General features: G+C 42.0%; 1 protein-coding gene across 4 annotated transcripts in view; it reads right to left on the reverse strand.

Moving 5' to 3' along the window:
• SH3KBP1 (SH3 domain containing kinase binding protein 1) overlaps positions 1–17,994 on the reverse strand; it is a 139,761-nt gene that overhangs the window by 111,001 nt on the left and 10,766 nt on the right. For 2 of the 4 annotated variants that reach the window (XM_081909204.1, XM_081909202.1), the window contains exons 1-2: positions 12,191–12,212; positions 5,015–5,172 (exon numbers count right to left, since the gene is read on the reverse strand). In XM_081909204.1, coding sequence (XP_081765330.1) covers positions 5,015–5,172; positions 12,191–12,197 — 165 coding nt within the window. In that variant the 5' untranslated portion in view covers positions 12,198–12,212. Of the gene's footprint in view, positions 1–5,014; positions 5,173–12,190; positions 12,213–17,994 lie in introns of those variants that run through there. The other 2 variants (XM_081909203.1, XM_081909205.1) reach the window with 2 other exon arrangements.

Consider the following 17,994-nt stretch of genomic DNA (forward strand, 5'->3'; position numbering starts at 1 on the left):
AGCTAACTGATGTTTAATCTCTAGCAATTTACTTTTTATGCTACCCACCCAACTGAACTGTGGAGAAATCTGGATGCTTGCACTTTCTTTCCAATTATAAACAACCTCAGAGAAGAGCCATTACTGATATTAACTTGCAAAAGGACAAGGCACCAACTCTCAAGGTGTGCATTTGTTGAGAAAAAGAGTGAATACTATGCTTTACAATAACAGGTTTGCTACACTGGTATCAAACAGGATGAAATGGCAAGTGTCAGCCAACCCACTGTTAAGAAGCTCTATATTTGTGTGTGGTAATAACTATGCAATTAGAAAGGACCACCTACAATTAAAGTCTTTAATTCTATGTGCATTTCATGAATCCCTCTGGTAATTTTGGCGTGTGTATCACTGTACACAACAGAAAAGCTTTATGGGAAGAGGTCTCTCTTGCTTTCTTGACCAAAAGAGATGCAGCTGCTCAGCTCCACTCATTTAGTCTGCTGGCAAGGAAACCTAACTAAATACCTTTCAGTTTTGCTAACTTATGCAGTGGGTTTAAATGGAAGTTCAATGGTTTATTTAGACATTTTTCCACTACTGCCAAGAAACTGACATGATTATTGGTACTAATGCCATGATTCACAGCACACTAACCACCTGCAGCCACATCTGCAAAAATGTTGCCAGCATTGTGCATCAACCTGCGGAAGCAGCTGAGATCCTGCAGCACATTCATTTGGTAGCTCAGAAGGTGCATCTGGTGAGGCTGTCACCCTAACTCTGCAGGCTGTTTGAAGGTGAGAGAACATTCAGAGAGAAATAAGGTCACTGATGGAGCATACATTTTACCAGCTATCCACGATCGTATCAGATACATATGCAAACGCAAATTAAAATCAACAAGTACTGGTTTGTCACCTCAGTTTCCTGCTTTATATTTCTCTGCCTATACTATCAGCGAAATCTTCCCATCTCTGCAGCTGCATAGTCAAATACAATTGTTAGAGGAAAAAACACTTGAATGAGGAGTGCAACTTCTTTTATCATCTATCTATCTATCTATCTATCTATCTATCTATCATCTATCTATCATCTATCTATCTATCTTTGTAACAAAAACAAACTACCGTACCCCAACATGTACAAAATATTACAAAACTTTTATTTGCTTATTCAGCACAAGCTTATTAAAGGGCAACTATCTGATAAACTTAATTCTCTCCCCATGTACATTTCAAAAGCTTACTTCTTCCTCTTTTGTCTACTGGAAATTCTCTCAAGGATATTTTAGAAATGTAGGCCTGACCACTCAATTCTGAGCCTTCTTCTTTACCACATTTTCACTTTTTGGCTTGTCAATATTCAAATTAAAGACTTAAGAATAAAATGCAGAAGCTACTATTTCCTTAGTGTTAGTTGACAAGACGGTTATCTACAGAGCAGAGCATCCAAAAGAGACCATTTTCAATAGCATAATTCAGTATCTTCCTGTACAATCATTGCTATGCAGCTGAATTATGGCTAACTTAGTAGTGTCCCCCCCACACACACGTTAATCATCCAGCACCACTACACCATCTTAACAACAAACATGTAAATCCTAAAAGAGAAAGTTGGAAAATTAAATAGCCTACATCTGTTTTCAGTCACTCAGAGCTAGATTAGAATCTAGTATTGTGTGCATACATGTATCTGTGCTGTTTCCATTACTCTTCCTTTTTAAATCTGCCAGCACACAACAAAGCTCAATCTTCAGTTTGGTAAATGAAAAGGTTTCTAGCTATGTGGAATTCTTATATATTTCTTTGCTAAAAGATTACTGCCACCTTAAAATATAAAAAAATCTCTAAGCCAGTTTAAATAAAAACAACAAAAACAATGCAATTTTCAATAAAGTTTCCCCACACAACATAAAACAAAAATGCAACAATTTCACAAGCCACAGAGATCCAGGACAATCGAGGCAGCAGGGAACACACGTCACACAACAAAGTGATCACCACATCATGAAGCCATAGCTCTCAACTTTCAGATTTGAAAATAAGGGATCAGCAGCCTCACCTGTCCTGGGGACAGTCTACAGGGTATCTAACAATCTGGGATAGCAGCGGGAAGCCCGCAAAAAAAGGGAAGGTTGACAGCTATGCATGAAGCAGCCAGGATGGTCATGGGCCAAGAAAACATATAGTAGGCTGCACAGCGGCCTCCTTCATATCCCAGGCATCAACAAAGTAAATGGGTCCCACAAAGGAGAGCATAGTGCATCATATACTTCAACACTGTATCAGTGGAAGCACTCCAGTCTGCATGGAGGCAGGCAATGTTGTCCTCAAAGTGCCTTGCAAAATCATCACGGAGACTATGCTGATCTCTTGCTTCTATAAAGTTCTTGAAGTATTTACCATTTGCTGCAGCCCTCCAGAAAGCCATGCCCCTCCCCAGTCTTTAAGGCAGCCCTCACCAACCCAATGCCCTTTGTTGTGTTTTGCACTAGAATACTCATCAGGTCCAGCCAGCACTGTGCTCATGGAAGTTATAGTCAAAAGTACCCGGAACATTAGTGGGATGCTTTTCTAGTGGGATTCTCACAGAACACATTCCAGAATTTCAGATATACTTCCAATCCTCCATATAAAGCATTTTGGAGCAGTATTTGGAAGAATAAAAGGCAGCATGACTTCAGTGCTAGCATACACAGGAAACATTTAATATGCTACCAGTTACTCCAAAGCTGTTCAGGTTCACATATTGCAAACATGATTGCAAAGAACTCACAAACTAACTGCTGCATGGTACTTTTTAAGAAAAAAAATATTTACTGAATTTATAAACAGCAGTTGCACTTAAGTGTTCCCAAAATTGTTTATCTACACAGCGCTCTCCATTTCCGATGCAGCTATTCTTAGATCAGGTACACATGTGTGTTCATTACTTGACGAGTGCACCTATCAAGCAGTGGCTTGCATTTCTGCATGAGCCACCAAAGTACTTTCACATGACCTCAATAAAATGCAATTCAATGGACTTTGTCTACACTTTCAGCTGTCAGTCATCAGGTTATGCACATGTCTCCAAATACTAAGTTACTCCTTTCCTAGAATTTCAAACTGCATTGCTAACAAATAGTAACCCACATTTAAAGATTCAAGTTAAAATAGCCAGCCTCTCTGCCTCCTATCCTGTTTCTTATTGTAGTTATCAGTGGAGAAAATGAGTAGAAAGAACACAGCCAGTACAAATGGCTTCAGACAGGCTAGATGCCTATGCCATTTCTAAGGCAACAAAAGTACTTGCACTTATTAATGAACTGGGCCAATTTGCTTGGTCTTCTCAGATTTACTGCAAACCTTCCAAGCCCATTTAGATGCCATCTCTCCTTTCAACACTGATCTAACACTATTTGTTTGCAAGTCATCTTGCAATATAAGCACAATGTTAAAACCAGTGAAAACAGTCATGATGCAGCATCGTTCTGTATTTATTCGGTTTACAGAATCTCTGTATTGCTTTTCAATGAATACTTAGAGAGCAGTGCACAACACGGTAATTAAAACAGGATTAAAATAAAAGCACAATCTATGTAAATTAATTCCCTGAAAACAAGCTGAAAAGCGGGGTAAGGTGATGTTTCACAAATAAGGAAAACAAGAGGGAGCTAAACAGGCAGCTGGTGAAAAGGAATTTGAAAGCCCTGATGCAGCTTCTAGGGCCCTGCTTCTTGAAGAAACAAATCTGGCCTCGGAAGAAGTTGGAACTAAGAACTGGGTGGCGCTGTGGGTTAAACCACAGAGCCTAGGACTTGCTGATCAGAAGATTGGCGGTTTGAATCCCCGCAATGGGGTGAGCTCCCGTTGCTCGGTCCCTGCTTCTGCCAACCTAGCAGTTCGAAAGCATGTCAAAGTGCAAGTAGATAAATAGGTACCACTCTGGCAGAAAGATAAATGGCATTTCCGTGTGCTGGTCTGGTTCGCCAGAAGTGGCTTAGTCATGCTGGCCACATGACCCGGAAGCTGTACGCTGGCTTCCTCAGCCAATAAAGCGAGATGAGCACTGCAACCCCAGAGTTGGCCATGACTGGACCTAATGGTCAAGGGGTCCCTTTACCTTTAAGAACCGGGTCTCTCTGAATGATTTTACACCTCACAGAGATATCCGGAGCCTAGGACTGAACTGGGTCCAGAAAACACTGTGGTTACCAATGTAATTTTTCAATACCAGTATACCATGACTATTCAGAATTAAATTCTAAGCTTTCCAAGCTAAGGCACACAGTGGTATCTTTTACCAATGCAGCTTCCAAACCATCTTCACAGACAAACCCAGAAAAAGTGCATTGCAACACTCCAACATAAAGGTTGTCATGAAAGAGAGTGATCAGGTTTCCAGCTCTCAGGCATGGGTGCACCTGGAACAACCACTGAAACTAGATCATAGCTGACACCTGAAAATTCAGGAATAAAGCTGGGTATGACAAGTACCTCCAAGCTGTAAACAAAATATTTTAGGAACAGCATAACCCCATCCCAAGCAGGCCTTTCCCCTTTCAATTATTCCACAGCTGCCCTTACTTTCATTTTGGCTGGACTGAACATTTTTCACCATGGGTAAGGGCCAAATTAGTTGTTATGTACAGATGCATATAGCCTCCTTACCCTTAAGGGGCGGAAATTGAAACAGTCTGGGGAGGCTGCTACTGGTTGCTTAGCCCCTTTCCTACAGACATTTTTTCCTGCTCAAAATCCAACACAAACTCACTCAAGGGGCTTATTGTTTCTTCAAAAATAGCTGGAGGTGTGCAATTCTGGGATGAGAATGTGGAAGAGTCAGTGCAAATGGATGGTAGGAATGTCGCTCCCATCTGCCATCTACTACGGCCATTTGAATTGTCTTTTATGACAGCTGGTCTTGTATAAACGTCAAAAGTATTTTGGAGATACATGCATACACATCACCAAGATAGCATACCTGCATCGAAAGAAGAGAATACAAGCCAGCAACACAAAAACAGTAACAGTTTTCACTTTGTACTCACTCTTACAAAGTTGTCAGGGAACAAACCTCTTCTGCCTTTAAGCTGTCCTTCCCACCAACCTCCATCCTCTTTCCTGATATTGGTGATTATGTCACCGACAGTGATTGTCAGCTCATCATCATGCTGAGCCTTGTAGTCAAACTCCACTATCGCCTCCACTGGAAAGGGAAAAACAGAGCCATATGTTACAGAATTTAAACAAAAACGCCCAAAAACACAATTTAAGAAAGCTCAGCAAATACATTTTTGTAGCTCTGCAGATTTAATGAACCACAATTTTAAAATGTGCAGCAATTTCACCAGCAGCATTTAATGAGCGAACAGCTTGAAAAATAAATTTAGGAACCAACACTAAATGTAATGATCAACTATATATATCAGAGAGAGAGAGAGATAGAGATCTCATTAAAAAAATCCTGGGTGTAATCAGCTATCATTAATAGCATGAATTCAATTTATACATGCATACAATTTAATCTAAGTAAAGCTTATCAAGTTATAGAAAAGTGCTAAAGTATACTTAGAACATTAGAGATCTAAACAAAACAGGACCCAAATGAAGAGTCAGTTACCAGAGTATCTCAGAAATATTTCATATATGTTAACCACTGATCTACAGTGGATAACATTACAGTGGTACCTCTAGTTACATACTTAATTCGTTCCGGAGGTCTGTCCTTAACCTGAAACTGTTCTTAACCTGAAGCACCACTTTAGCTAATGGGGTCTCCCGCTGCTGCCGTGCCGCCGCTGCATGATTTCTGTTCTCATCCTGAAGCAAAGTTCTTAACCCGAGGTACTATTTCTGGGTTTGTAGAGTCTGTAACCTGAAGCGTATGTAACCTGAAACGTATGTAATCCGAGGTACCACTAAAGCAGACAGGTAAAAAATATACCAGATCATATGCTCACTAATTTAAAATAATAAATTTAAAAACATTTTATGCCCTCACAGTGGCTGATAAATACTATAGCCACAATAAAACAAGATTGGTATAGTTCCTCAATCACGGATCTCAACAGTTTCCCTTATTTTAGCTCAAACCAGGCATGTGCAAACTTGGCCCTCCAGCTATTTTGGGACTGTAATTCCCATCATCCCTGACCACTGGTCCTGTTAGCTAGGGATGATGGGAGTTGTAGTCCCAAAACAGCTAGGGGGCCAGGTTTGGCCATGCCTGGCTTAGACCATACTGCAATCACATTTTGCCTTGCATGGAACTGGTTTTCCTGTCACTCGTTTCTTTCTTTATATACCTCTGTTAATATTTTTTTTTCTAACACAAAATGGAAAGACGAAACCTTTGGCAATCATAGTAGTGGCGTATTCTATGTGTTTCAGCATCAGACCATGGGTAGTCAATTGAATATTTAAGAAGTAATGAAAACGCTTCCATGTTCCAGAATGAGATTTGGAGTATTGTTTGTATGCTGTTTGGAGTGGCGTTTTCCCCACAGGTGCAATTCTTAGTTGTTGTCACCATTGATACAAACATCCTGGTAAATAACCATCCCAGTAGTACTATCCTGTTGAAGCAGCCAGGCTGTCAGAATCCCAAACAGCTGCATTTAGAAATCCCAGACTCTTTCAGAGTAGAAACATCCCCAGGACACATTCCTTCAGCATATTTACAACTTAAGAGGTTGAAAGGAGCAAGTAAAGAAATACCAGCAAGCATCAGCTTTCAATGCATATCATTTCTGCCTGTGCCGTAAGTGAGTGCTGGGGTTGTCAGGGAAACAAGCAGCTGAGACAGTCAGGGTAATGTTGACCAATGCAGTTAATAAGAGGATAAAACATTAGATAGCCACACCTATATATTGCAGCAATCTATTCCCCCCAAACATGAGAAGGGGATTCTTGAAAGCATTTCATAGGGTGCTAAATAGCAATGAGACTACTGTGAACTTGCTGGTACAAAGCCCCATACAGCTTGGGACCAGAATCATAGCTGTCAACTTACAGATTTGAAAATAAGGGACCAGCAGCCTCGAAAATAAGGGATCAGCAGCCAAAATAAGGGATTTTAGTCAACCAGTTAAAATACAAAGTTAAAAGGGACCAGATAATTTCGGAGAGCAGCGCCAGTTTTTAGCCCTTTGTTTCCAGAGGTTGCTGCTCAAGACACCAGCTAATGAAACACTGCAATTAAATAACTACAAGCAGCAACCACTTTTCGCGCAAAACGAAGTCCAAGCTATGAAGATGCTGCTGCAGTTCTGTATCTTTTCTCTCATGCTCCATCTGCAGCTCTCAGTTCCATCAGGGGGCAGGAGGAAGAGAGGTGTGTGTGGGGGGGGGGGAAATAGCGCCCGAAGTAAACCCGCAGATCAGACTATCTATGCTAGTCTACCACTACAAATCTATGGGAGAAGCACTTGCGGTCCTTCCTGCGCTTTCCCCCTCTACGGTTAGCCCTTGGAACACCTGCCCACGCCTCCACCTCCTCCTCCACCTCTCTCTGAACTGCCTTCTCTATGGTTGCCCTCGCTTTCCTCTCAAGGCTCCTCAGCAATTCATAGGCCACACCAGGCTGCCCAGCTCATCCGGGTCCTTCGACGGCGCAGCCGCAGTACGGCCTAGTGGGAGCAGCGGCGGCGGCAACGGGCAGAGGGGAGGCCCCAGACAGAGACGATCAGTTTGGCGGCCACGAGGAGGATGGCGGCGGAAGGGCCCGAGGCTCCCGCCAGTCCTTGCGGGGAGGGGCTCCCGGGGGCCAAGGCTGGTGAGAGGAGGCCGGAGGGGGGTGGGCCAGGTAGCCAAGCAACACAGTTGGAGCCTCCCTCCTCCCTGGCCAGCAGGGAGGGAGGGGAGCTGCTTCCTTCAAAACCCAGGAAATTTAAGGGGCATCATCAATAAGGGACAGCAGCAGGACATGGCACTGGGATAAGGGAGTTTCCCGCCAAATAAGAGACGGGTGACAACTATGACCACAATACCTAAAAGATAATCTCCTACATACCCAACCAATCACTCCGTTCTGAAGGAGAGGGCATCCTGCAAATATCAGGAGGGCCATTCCACACTATGTCAGAATTGGGCATTGAGTGTGATGCCACCTAACCTTTAGAACGTCCTCCCATTACCTATCAGACAGACACCTTCTCTACTGTCTGTTCAGCATCTACTAAATATGTTCCTCTTTCAACAAGCTTTCTAAAATCCTTGTCCCAGTTGGTATCTTTCTTGAATTTGAATTCAGCTGACTGGAGCAGCCCAGCCAGATGGGTGGGGTATTTTTATTGTTATTTTTATTATCATTATTATTATTGTTATTATTTGCTGTTTTGAAATGATTTTGTATTTGTAATTTTTAAAAAAAATTATACCCAAGGGCTTTGTTTTATAAATGTCATGATATTGTACATCGCTTCACGATCCTTCACAGGAAGCAATTCATAAATAAGATTATCAACAACAACAACAACAACAACAACAACGTATCTTAAACGAGTTTGCTCCTGATAGACCCAGAGTAAACAATTAACATGTTATTGGCAGTTGTTTAAAAACAGAGGAGTTATATATCAAGCATCCAGGAGGATAAACACTCCTGGACACTATAGGTCATTTCATCTTATTAAGTATGCCACTTAATAGCCTCTCTCACTGCTACCTCGAATCTGCACAGACATACAGAATTCCAACAGTAAAACCCTTAGTCTGTACATATTTGCAGTATTTCCACATTAATAAAAGAGCTGTGACAAATGTTAAAAGTCTCAGAGCTCCAATTAAAGTCAAACGCAAATCATTCAGTGACTCCTGTAGGTCATAGGATTGTGTTCGACATAGGCATACTTGAAGCGCCTTTGAAAGCAATGCTTTGATTTAGTCTTAAGTCCACTGAGTTCCCTGGAACTATTGTGAATATGACATAGTGAACATCTCCTTAGGTATTCCCTCCAAAGTAATCTGTACCAAAGCAGTACACGTGATTTTTGATCATAAGGTGAAAGTTTGTTCCCATGCCAACACAATCGGTTGTTAAGGACATTCTTTAACAGTGAAATCGGAACAGCAAAGAAAACACCCGTAAGGTGGCATTAAAATCAATTATTTCCAATGCTGCTGTAACCATAATGAATCCGCTGTCAAGAAGCCTGGAACAATGATTTTAGACTGATATTTAGAGATAGTAAGATACCTTTGTCAAAGGCACCGATTGTGTGCAACTTAACGGCTGCACAGAAGGAGTGGTTTGGAGACTTTTATAGTTTCCCCTTTTATAGTTAACCAAAGTTTGCTATGCCATCAGAAACTGATTAACATTAACCATACTTAGTTTAAGCGAGTGCTGTGCCAAATCCTGGCCCATTTTCAATTATTCTGTTTCAGGCATTCTTTTCCTGCTTTTTTCATAAGGGTGAGGGAGAGAACATAGAAGAAATTTCTTTTAGGGATGGTGGATTGGTCTTTTCTTTTAAACTTAACTATATGAGGTGATGAGATAGTCAAAATGTGGTAAGCAGCAGAGCATGGCTCTTCACACACACAGGCTTCCTTGCCTGCAAAACATCCTAGACTTCCCAAATGACCACTCAGCATCAGATGTTCACATCTATCAGCATTGTTGTTGTTGTTTACTAAGGAAAGCTTTATGTGTGAATCTATAGTACCCAACTACAGGTGTTAATAGAATGATATAGGAAGCTGCCTTATGCCAAGTTAGACCATTGGTACTGTTAGCTCAGGGACGCAGGTGGCGCTGTGGTCTAAACCACAGAGCCTAGGACTTGCCGATCAGAAGGTCAGCAGTTCGAATCCTTGCAACGGGGTGAGCTCCCGTTGCTCGGTCCCTGCTCCTGCTAACCTAGCAGTTCGAAAGCACGTCAAGTGCAAGTAGCTAAATAGGTACCGCTCCGGCGGGAAGGTAAATGGCATTTCCATGCGCTGCTCTGGCTCACCAGAAGCAGCTTGGTCATGCTGGCCACATGACCCAGAAGCTGTATGCCGGATCCCTCGGCCAGTAAAGCGAGATGAGCGCCGCAACCCCAGAGTCGGCCACGACTGGACCTAACAGTCAGGGGTCCCTTTACCTTTACAGGTAGCTCACTACAGTCTACACCAGGGGTCAGCAACATTTTTCACCCATGGGCCAGTCCACCGCACCTCAGACCATGTGGTGGGCCAGATTATATTTTTGGGGGGGAAATGAACGAATTCCTATGCCCCACAAATAACCCAGAGATGCATTTTAAATAAAAGCAAACACTCTACTCGTGTAAAAATACACTGATTCCCGGACCTTCCGCGGGCCGGATTGAGAAGGCGATTGGGCCGCATCCGGCCTCCGGGCCTTAGGTTGCCTACCCCTGGTCTACACTGACGAACAGCAGCTTTCTGGGGTTTCAGAAAAGAGTGCCTTGAGATGCTGGAGAATGAACCTTGTACTTTATGCGTGGAAAGCATGTGCCTTATGAAATAATGAGCATAATCATAATGAAGAAACAGCTACCATACATCAAAATCTATCTCTTTCCTGTATGGCTTTACATATTACAGTTTATGTTTCCATTATCATGCTACCTTTTCAACTCATAAAGAGCAGCCAAGGTGACTAATAACTTTGTCATAATAATAAAACACATGAACATCAAAAATCCAATCAAACAAATCATTCAACCATGTTAGATACAGTAATAAAATTAACTGGCAGCATTCAGCGTTAACTAATCACTGCCCACGGATAAGGTCCCCAAAGCCTTAGTGAAATGGTTTCGCCTGTTTTCCAAAGCAACAAGTGTTGAAAATCTGGCTCTGAGGGCATCCTGAAGAGAAGAAAATACACAACACAAAGGGGCCTCCTCCAAGCTCAGATGCCAGCGGGCTGAATCTGATTATCACATGGGGATGGATTTTCAAGGCATCCTATGAGTCACCCCAGAACCAAATAATTTTAAAACCTTAAAAGTTAACACCATCATCTTGAATTGGACCCAGGAGCAAACAAGCAACCAACATAGCTTTCTCAGCACTTGATACAGCTACACAATCCATGGGGCTAGCCAACAGTCAGGCAGCCATGTACTGAAAGTCAGCAGCAAAATGATCAAGCAACTTGTCTCATGAAGAAAGGTAACCCTATTTAGGGCTTTTTAGCTTAGAAAAGACCTAGGGGGTGGGGGGGACATGATGGGTGTATTAAAAAAAAAATGCATTGTGAAGATAGAGAGAAGTTTTTCGTTCGCTCATAATACTCAGGGAAATCCATGAAACTGACTCAAGATTCAAAACAGACTAAAGAAAGTGCTTATCTGCACAGGGGATGGTTAAACTGTGGAATTCACTTCAAGATATATTGATGTTCCCCAATTTGTATAGCTTTAAAATAGAATTACAGTGATACCTCGGGTTAAGAACTTAATTTGTTCTGGAGGTCTGTTCTTAACCTGAAACTGTTCTTAACCTGAAGCACCACTTTAGCTAATGGGGCCTCCCACTGCCGCCGCACTGCTGCTACACAATTTCTGTTAACCTGAGGTAATATTTCTGGGTTAGCCGAGTCTGTAACCTGAAGCGTATGTAACCTGAAGCGTATGTAACCTGAGGTACCACCGTAGACAAATTCACGAAGGATGAGGTTATCAGCGGCTATAAGCAACATAGGCTATGTTCCACATCCACTCTCATCGAGGTACTATGGCTCTGAATATAGGTTGCTAAGAACTGTGGACCCACTTGCAGCGACCTCTCCCCAAGGAGCAAGGCCTAGACTGTGAAGGAGAACAAACTGGACAAAACCCTGTCCACTCAGCCCAGTCAGAATTCAAACCAGGCAGCTGGCACAAAAGCCCGCCAATCCCCAGTGGCCAAACTGCTCCCTGAGGGGTAGGGGTTCTCTGCAACAGGCTGCAACAGCCACCCCCACCCCCGTCTGGGTAAGCAGCCATTACAGGTGAGAAGAGCACTGCTGCAGGTCTGGTACGGCTTATAGGCTTCACCAAGACACCCAGTTGGCCACTCTGAGAACAGCAGACCAAACTAGATGGGCATTTGGCCTGACTCAATAGAGTTCTTCTGTGTTCCGTGTCAATATGTACTAAGCACAGCCATCAAAAGAGCACCAGAACAACTCTATTTTAAGAATATGGATTGCGCCCAGAAGCAGTAAAGCAGCGGGACAGGGCAGCTATTTCAAGCAGAGAAGCAGAAAGCAGTAAACAGTGCCAAACCTTTCATTTGCCCAATTCACTCTAGTAGCCCATCCTCCAGCTAGACTCATATCCAGTCTTAGAGCTGTGGAAGATGACAACAAGCTAGGAAAGGAGAGGCAAAAGCTGTAGGAAGCAGTAGGCAACGAACACACTTTAGCACGGCCTTCTGGGTAAAACTGCTCCTTCAAATACAGCATACAGTGGTACCTCGGGTTACATACGCTTCAGGTTACATACGCTTCAGGTTACAGACTCCGCTAACCCAGAAATATTACCTCGGGTTAAGAACTTTGCTTCAGGATGAGAACAGAAATCGGGCTCCGGCGGCGCGGCAGCAGCAGGAGGCCCCGTTAGCTAAAGTGGTGCTTCAGGTTAAGAACAGTTTCAGGTTAAGAACAGACCTCCAGAACGAATTAAATACTTAACCTGAGGTACCACTGTACACACTTTTGGTTCAACTGCATTCTAAAGCAGCAATCCTGCGCTATAAAATTCCAAAGAGTTGCAAGCTTCCACACTAAACGTAATCTATGTATTAATCAATTTGTGTGCTGTTTAAATTGCAAACAAGGCAGCCAGTGTGAGGGGAGATAATCAAATATTTCACAATGCCATATGATGCAGCAGGCGGGATATAACCTGTGACTCTCCAGATGCTTTTAGACCCCAGCTCTCATCAGCCCCTGCTTGCATGGCCTATAATAAGGCCTATAATGGGAGTTTCAGTGCAGCAACATGTGGATGGGCCACAGATTAGCCACTCCCTGCCAAAACCTACTTTAATATCGAACTGCTAATTACATTCAAGTATGATTCTTTGCTAATGAGCATTTCTTTACATTTTGTAAATAATTAAAATTGGAATAAATATGGAGTTAGGGAAAGACCCGTGCCCCTTTTCCCCTCGCTCTTTCGCAACAAATTTCCTGGAATTTGCCTGAAAAGACAGTAATTAACAACAGGAATTGTTTTGAAACATTACATATTTCACTCCTTATGTTAGCCTTCTCCATGATTAGAAAAATCTGTATCCCATCCATTACCTCTTTTTAAAAGGCTATACAGGCTTTTAAAGCTCTGTCATAGATAATTTAGCAAGATGCAGTGTTGCACGTCTTTAAAATTAACCTACCATTCCAAAGAAGCTTTTCACCACCCTCATTGCTAATTAGAACAGCTTAAAATTGTCAAAAGCCTCAAACTATGACTGGCTATTTTAACAGGCCATTTTTCTAAAGCATTTTTATTTTATACCTAAATTGTTATGCAAATACAGTTACTGAGGCTGAAATCCTATGAACACTTAACTGGGTGTAAATCCCACTGAACTCAATGGGATTTACTTCAGAGTAGACATGTATAGGATTACACTCTAAGAAAATAATCCACCATTACAAGGCATACTGAAAGTAATGCTGATTTAAGCATGAGAAATGCTTTGTGGATTGTCCTCTAAGCTATTACATAAAATGACAATTAAAATTGTATGAGAACAAGTACATAAGAGAAATAGGAATAATTTACCAAAATAACTTTACATACCGGAGGGAAAAGGAAGAGGAAGGGATGTGTACACACAACAGAAGAAATCTGCTGCTTTGAAAAAAGATGAAATGCTTTTAACAAATTTGATTTCAGAATTGCTAGTATATTTTAGGTGCTCCATAAATACAAAAAAAGAGAGTTATTCAGATCTGTTTCAGGTGCCACTGATTCAGTTATAATAATTTGCTAATATATTCCTACTTTAGCCTCCTATTTTAAAGGAACTCCAAATAAAAGTGCAGGCATATACAAACCATAAAAAGCAAGGGGGGCATTTTGCACCCAATAATCCACAATCTGAAATTCTACACTACTAAGCAAGCCATAGGGGAAGAAAAATGAGTACAGCTGTAGAATAAAGCTGTAGAATAGATCTTTGTCCAAGTAGGGAAGCAATACTTTCAGTTTCCGCTTTAAATCTTCTTCTTTGGCGATTACTTGTAGCCGAGTAAGATAAACACGGTTTTAACAATGAGTCCGTAAGTGACTGTGGAGGTCAATTCTGGATCCACACATCCTTCCACAGTGGGGACATTGGTTTCCAGATGGGAGTTGATCACGGTGTGAATTTGCCAAGTGTGCCTTCCTCCTAGCACGTTTCTCCCTTGCGTCCTGTCCTGAGTACGAGTGTCTTCAAAGCCCTTGACACCTTTGGTAAAGGCTGTTCTCCAGCTGGAGCGCTCGCAGGCCAGTGTTTCCCAATTGTCAGGGTTTATACTACATTTTTTTAGATTTGCCTTGAGTCTTTAAACCTCTTTTGTTGACCACCAGCATTACACTTTCCGTTTTTAAGTTCGGAATAGAGTAGTTGCTTTGGAAGACGATCATCAGGCATCCGTACAACATGACCAGTCCAACTAAGTTGATGTTGAAGAATCACTGCTTCTACACTGGTGATCTTTGCTTCTTCCAGTACACTGATATTAGTTTGCCTGTCTTCCCAAGTGATGTGTAAGATTTTTAGGAGACACCGTTGATGGAATCTTTTGAGGAGTTGGAGATGGCATTTGTAAGTAGTCCATGTTTCACAAGCATATAGTAAGGTTGGTAGGACAATAGCTTTGTAAACAAGCATTGCAGTTTCCCTGCAAATGTCCCGGTCCTCAAATACTCTGCACTTCAATCATGAGAAAGCCGCACTCGCAGAGCTCAGGCAATGCTGGATTTCGGCATCAATGTTGGCCCTTGTGGAATGATAAGTGCCTAGGCAGGAGAAGTGATCAACATTTTCCAACAATACACCATTAAGTTGGATTTGTGGCGCTGCAGAGGGGTTATTTTGTACTTGTTGGTGCAGCACTTTGGTTTTTTGGATGTTGAGTGATAGGCCAAGCTTTTTGTAAGCTTTTGCAAAGATATTTAGGATGGTTTGGAGGTCATCCTCTGAGCGTGCACACACTACGTTGTCATCAGCATACTGAAGCTCTATGACGGAGGTTACGGTAACCTTATTCTTTGCTTTCAGCCTGCTCAGACTGAAGAGCTTTCCATCTGTTCGATATATGATTTCTACTCCGGTGGGGAGTTTCCCTTCGACAAAGTGTAGGATCATGGCAATGAAAATAATGAATAGAGCTGGGGCAATAACACAACCCTGTTTAACGCCTGATCCCACTGTGAATGGTTCACTTTGAAAGCCATTGTTATTTGCGATTGTTGCTGTCATATTATCATGGTGGAGCTGAATGATGTTTATAAATTTATCTGGGCAGCCAATTTTCAGAAGGACAGTCCACAGGGCATTACGATATACAGTGTCGAAAGCCTTAGCCAGGTCAATAAACGCCATATACAGGGGTTGGTTTTGCTCTCTGCGTTTTTCTTGAAGCTGTTGAGCAGTGAAAATCATGTCCACTGTCCCCCCAGAAGGCCGGAAACCATTTTGGGATTCAGGAAGGGTCACCTCAGATATTGTTATGAGGTGGTTTGCTATGATCCTTGCAAGAATTTTCCTGGCCGCAGCTAATAGAGAGATGCCTCAATAGTTTCCACAATCAGTTCTGTCACCTTTTAAAAAAAGATTGATAATTTTGGCATCTCTAAAGTCTGCTGGGATTTCTTGTGTAAGTTAAATTCCGCCCACTTTGAAGATTTCGGCAAGTATCCCATCAGGTCCACTGGCTTTGTTGTTTTTCATTTGGTTAATAGCTGTACACAACTCTTCCAGATTTGGAGATACTGCAAGCTCATCTCTAACTTGTTTTTGCAGAATTTGTGAGAGGACCTCAGCAGCTACAGGGGAGTTGCGGTTAAGGAGATGTTGGTAATGTTCTTTCCAGCGCAGTGCAATAGCTTCTTTATCTTTTAGAAGTGTGATACCGTCTGCTGAGCGTAGGGGGCATATGCCATGATTTATTGGCCCATAGATGGTCTTTGTGGCTTTAAAGAAACTCTGTGCATCATGAGTGTCAGCTAAGTGCTGAATCTCTTGAGCTTTTTTTTATCCACCAGGTGTTTTTTAGTTCTCTGGTTCTTCTTTGAACCTCAGCCTTAGCGTTGGCATAGGTTTTTTTCTTAGTGGCACAATTTCTATCTCTTTGCCAGATCTAAAAGGCCTTCCTTTTCTTGTCAATGATGCATTAAATCTCACTGTCATTCTCATCAAACCAGTCCTGGTGTTTCTTGGTTTGGTATGCAATAGTTTGTTCACAGGCTGCAGTGATGGATGTTTTTAGCTTAGTCCAGTGTTCCTCAATGTTATCAGGGAATTCTGAAAGTAGATGGTCCTTAAGTCATTTGGAAGTAATCCTGCTTAATGGGATCTTGAAGGGCTTGAGTGTTCATTTTGCTCCTTGGTTTCCTTCCTTGAAGCCTGCGTTGAGGTATAATCTTGATAGCCATCGTGGTGAGTACTTGTCGGTGATCTGCCCAGCAGTCATCAGTGCTCGCACTAGGAGGAGCACATCACGGTAGGTAAGGAGCACATCACAGGGATCTTTAGCAAGGACAATAACATAGTCTAAGAGGTGCCAGTGGTTTGACCAAGGATGCCTCCATGAAGTTTTAAATTCATTTTCCTGTCGAAAGTGTGTGTTGGTAATAACAAGGTTGTGTGATTTTTTTGTTTTGTTTACCAATTACAAAAATTCCCTCCATTAAGTTAAACATGAGGGCAGCACCATTTCCAGGACTTTCACTCTTGAAAAACTCCTGCCTACATCAATACAAGAATTGGGAAACATGAAACATACACATCCCTGCATCGTATCAGAGATTTTGTTTACTATCTGATTACTATTATGAGACAGATTTCTGCTGTAAGTTTCACACAAGGTAAGTAACCATGTTCTATTTTCAGACTTCCCTAAAAATCAGGATGCATCCAATTTCAGTTGTCCTTCTATGAAAGTATGATTAATAATTTTAACAACAAAGGCCTAATCCTCACATCAGGTTTAGCCTAACTGTGACTTAACATGAACACATAAACATAGAGCTTCCCAAAGCAGAAAGAATGGCAGCTTAGCTTCTTCCCAGTCATTTTATTGCTGTGCCATGATGACCCAAGTCATAGCTTGGCTTACTTCATTGTCCAAACTTGGGCTCATGCATAGTTCTAAGGTTTGTGCTATGGTTTACAGCTCAGCTCATGGTTTGTCTGGGAGAGCTAAATCAAAAGCTCAGGCTTAGATGACACTATAATTCAAACCACGGTTGAACTCAGCACTGTGCAACAGCAAAATGGCCAGGAAGGAAAGAAGCAACTGTTGATCTCCTTTCCCACACTGAGCCATAGTTTGGCTAATGTGAACAGTGAATCAGGCAAATGACGGAGTCAAACCCACACACTTCTCTATATAATGGTAAGAAGTTCAAATTCCATTCTTTCAAGATTGCTGAAGATGCTGATTTAGAACACACAACTGCATTCTTTTTAGCACAGTAGCTTGTTGTCAGTGGGCTTTATTGTAAGAAAGCCATAGCAGTTTCAGTTTGAAAATCTAAGTATCTTTCAGTTTTTCCCACCAAGTTCAGCAAGGAGGCTGGAAAGAAGGGAGACAGTCTTGCTCTTAATGTTCATCCCCGCTGATTAATTGGCTATCAAATTAATTTGCCATCAAATCTTTAGTTGATTAATCTACCAATGAAATCTTACAACCCTGCAAGTTGAGTGCAATAACACCAAAATAAATGGGCATGCTTTACATTTTTCCATCTTTAATCTTAGTAAGATTGGGGCTCTCAAATTTTGTCCTCAGATCAAATGGGTGCAAAACACACCATACCTGACAGCCACCACTTTCTCTTCCAATCAGAGGGCACTAAAAACAGAGTGG

This window comes from Podarcis melisellensis (genome assembly GCF_964234715.1).
Source record: "Podarcis melisellensis genome assembly, chromosome: 4".
Taxonomy (NCBI): Eukaryota; Metazoa; Chordata; class Lepidosauria; order Squamata; family Lacertidae; genus Podarcis; species Podarcis melisellensis.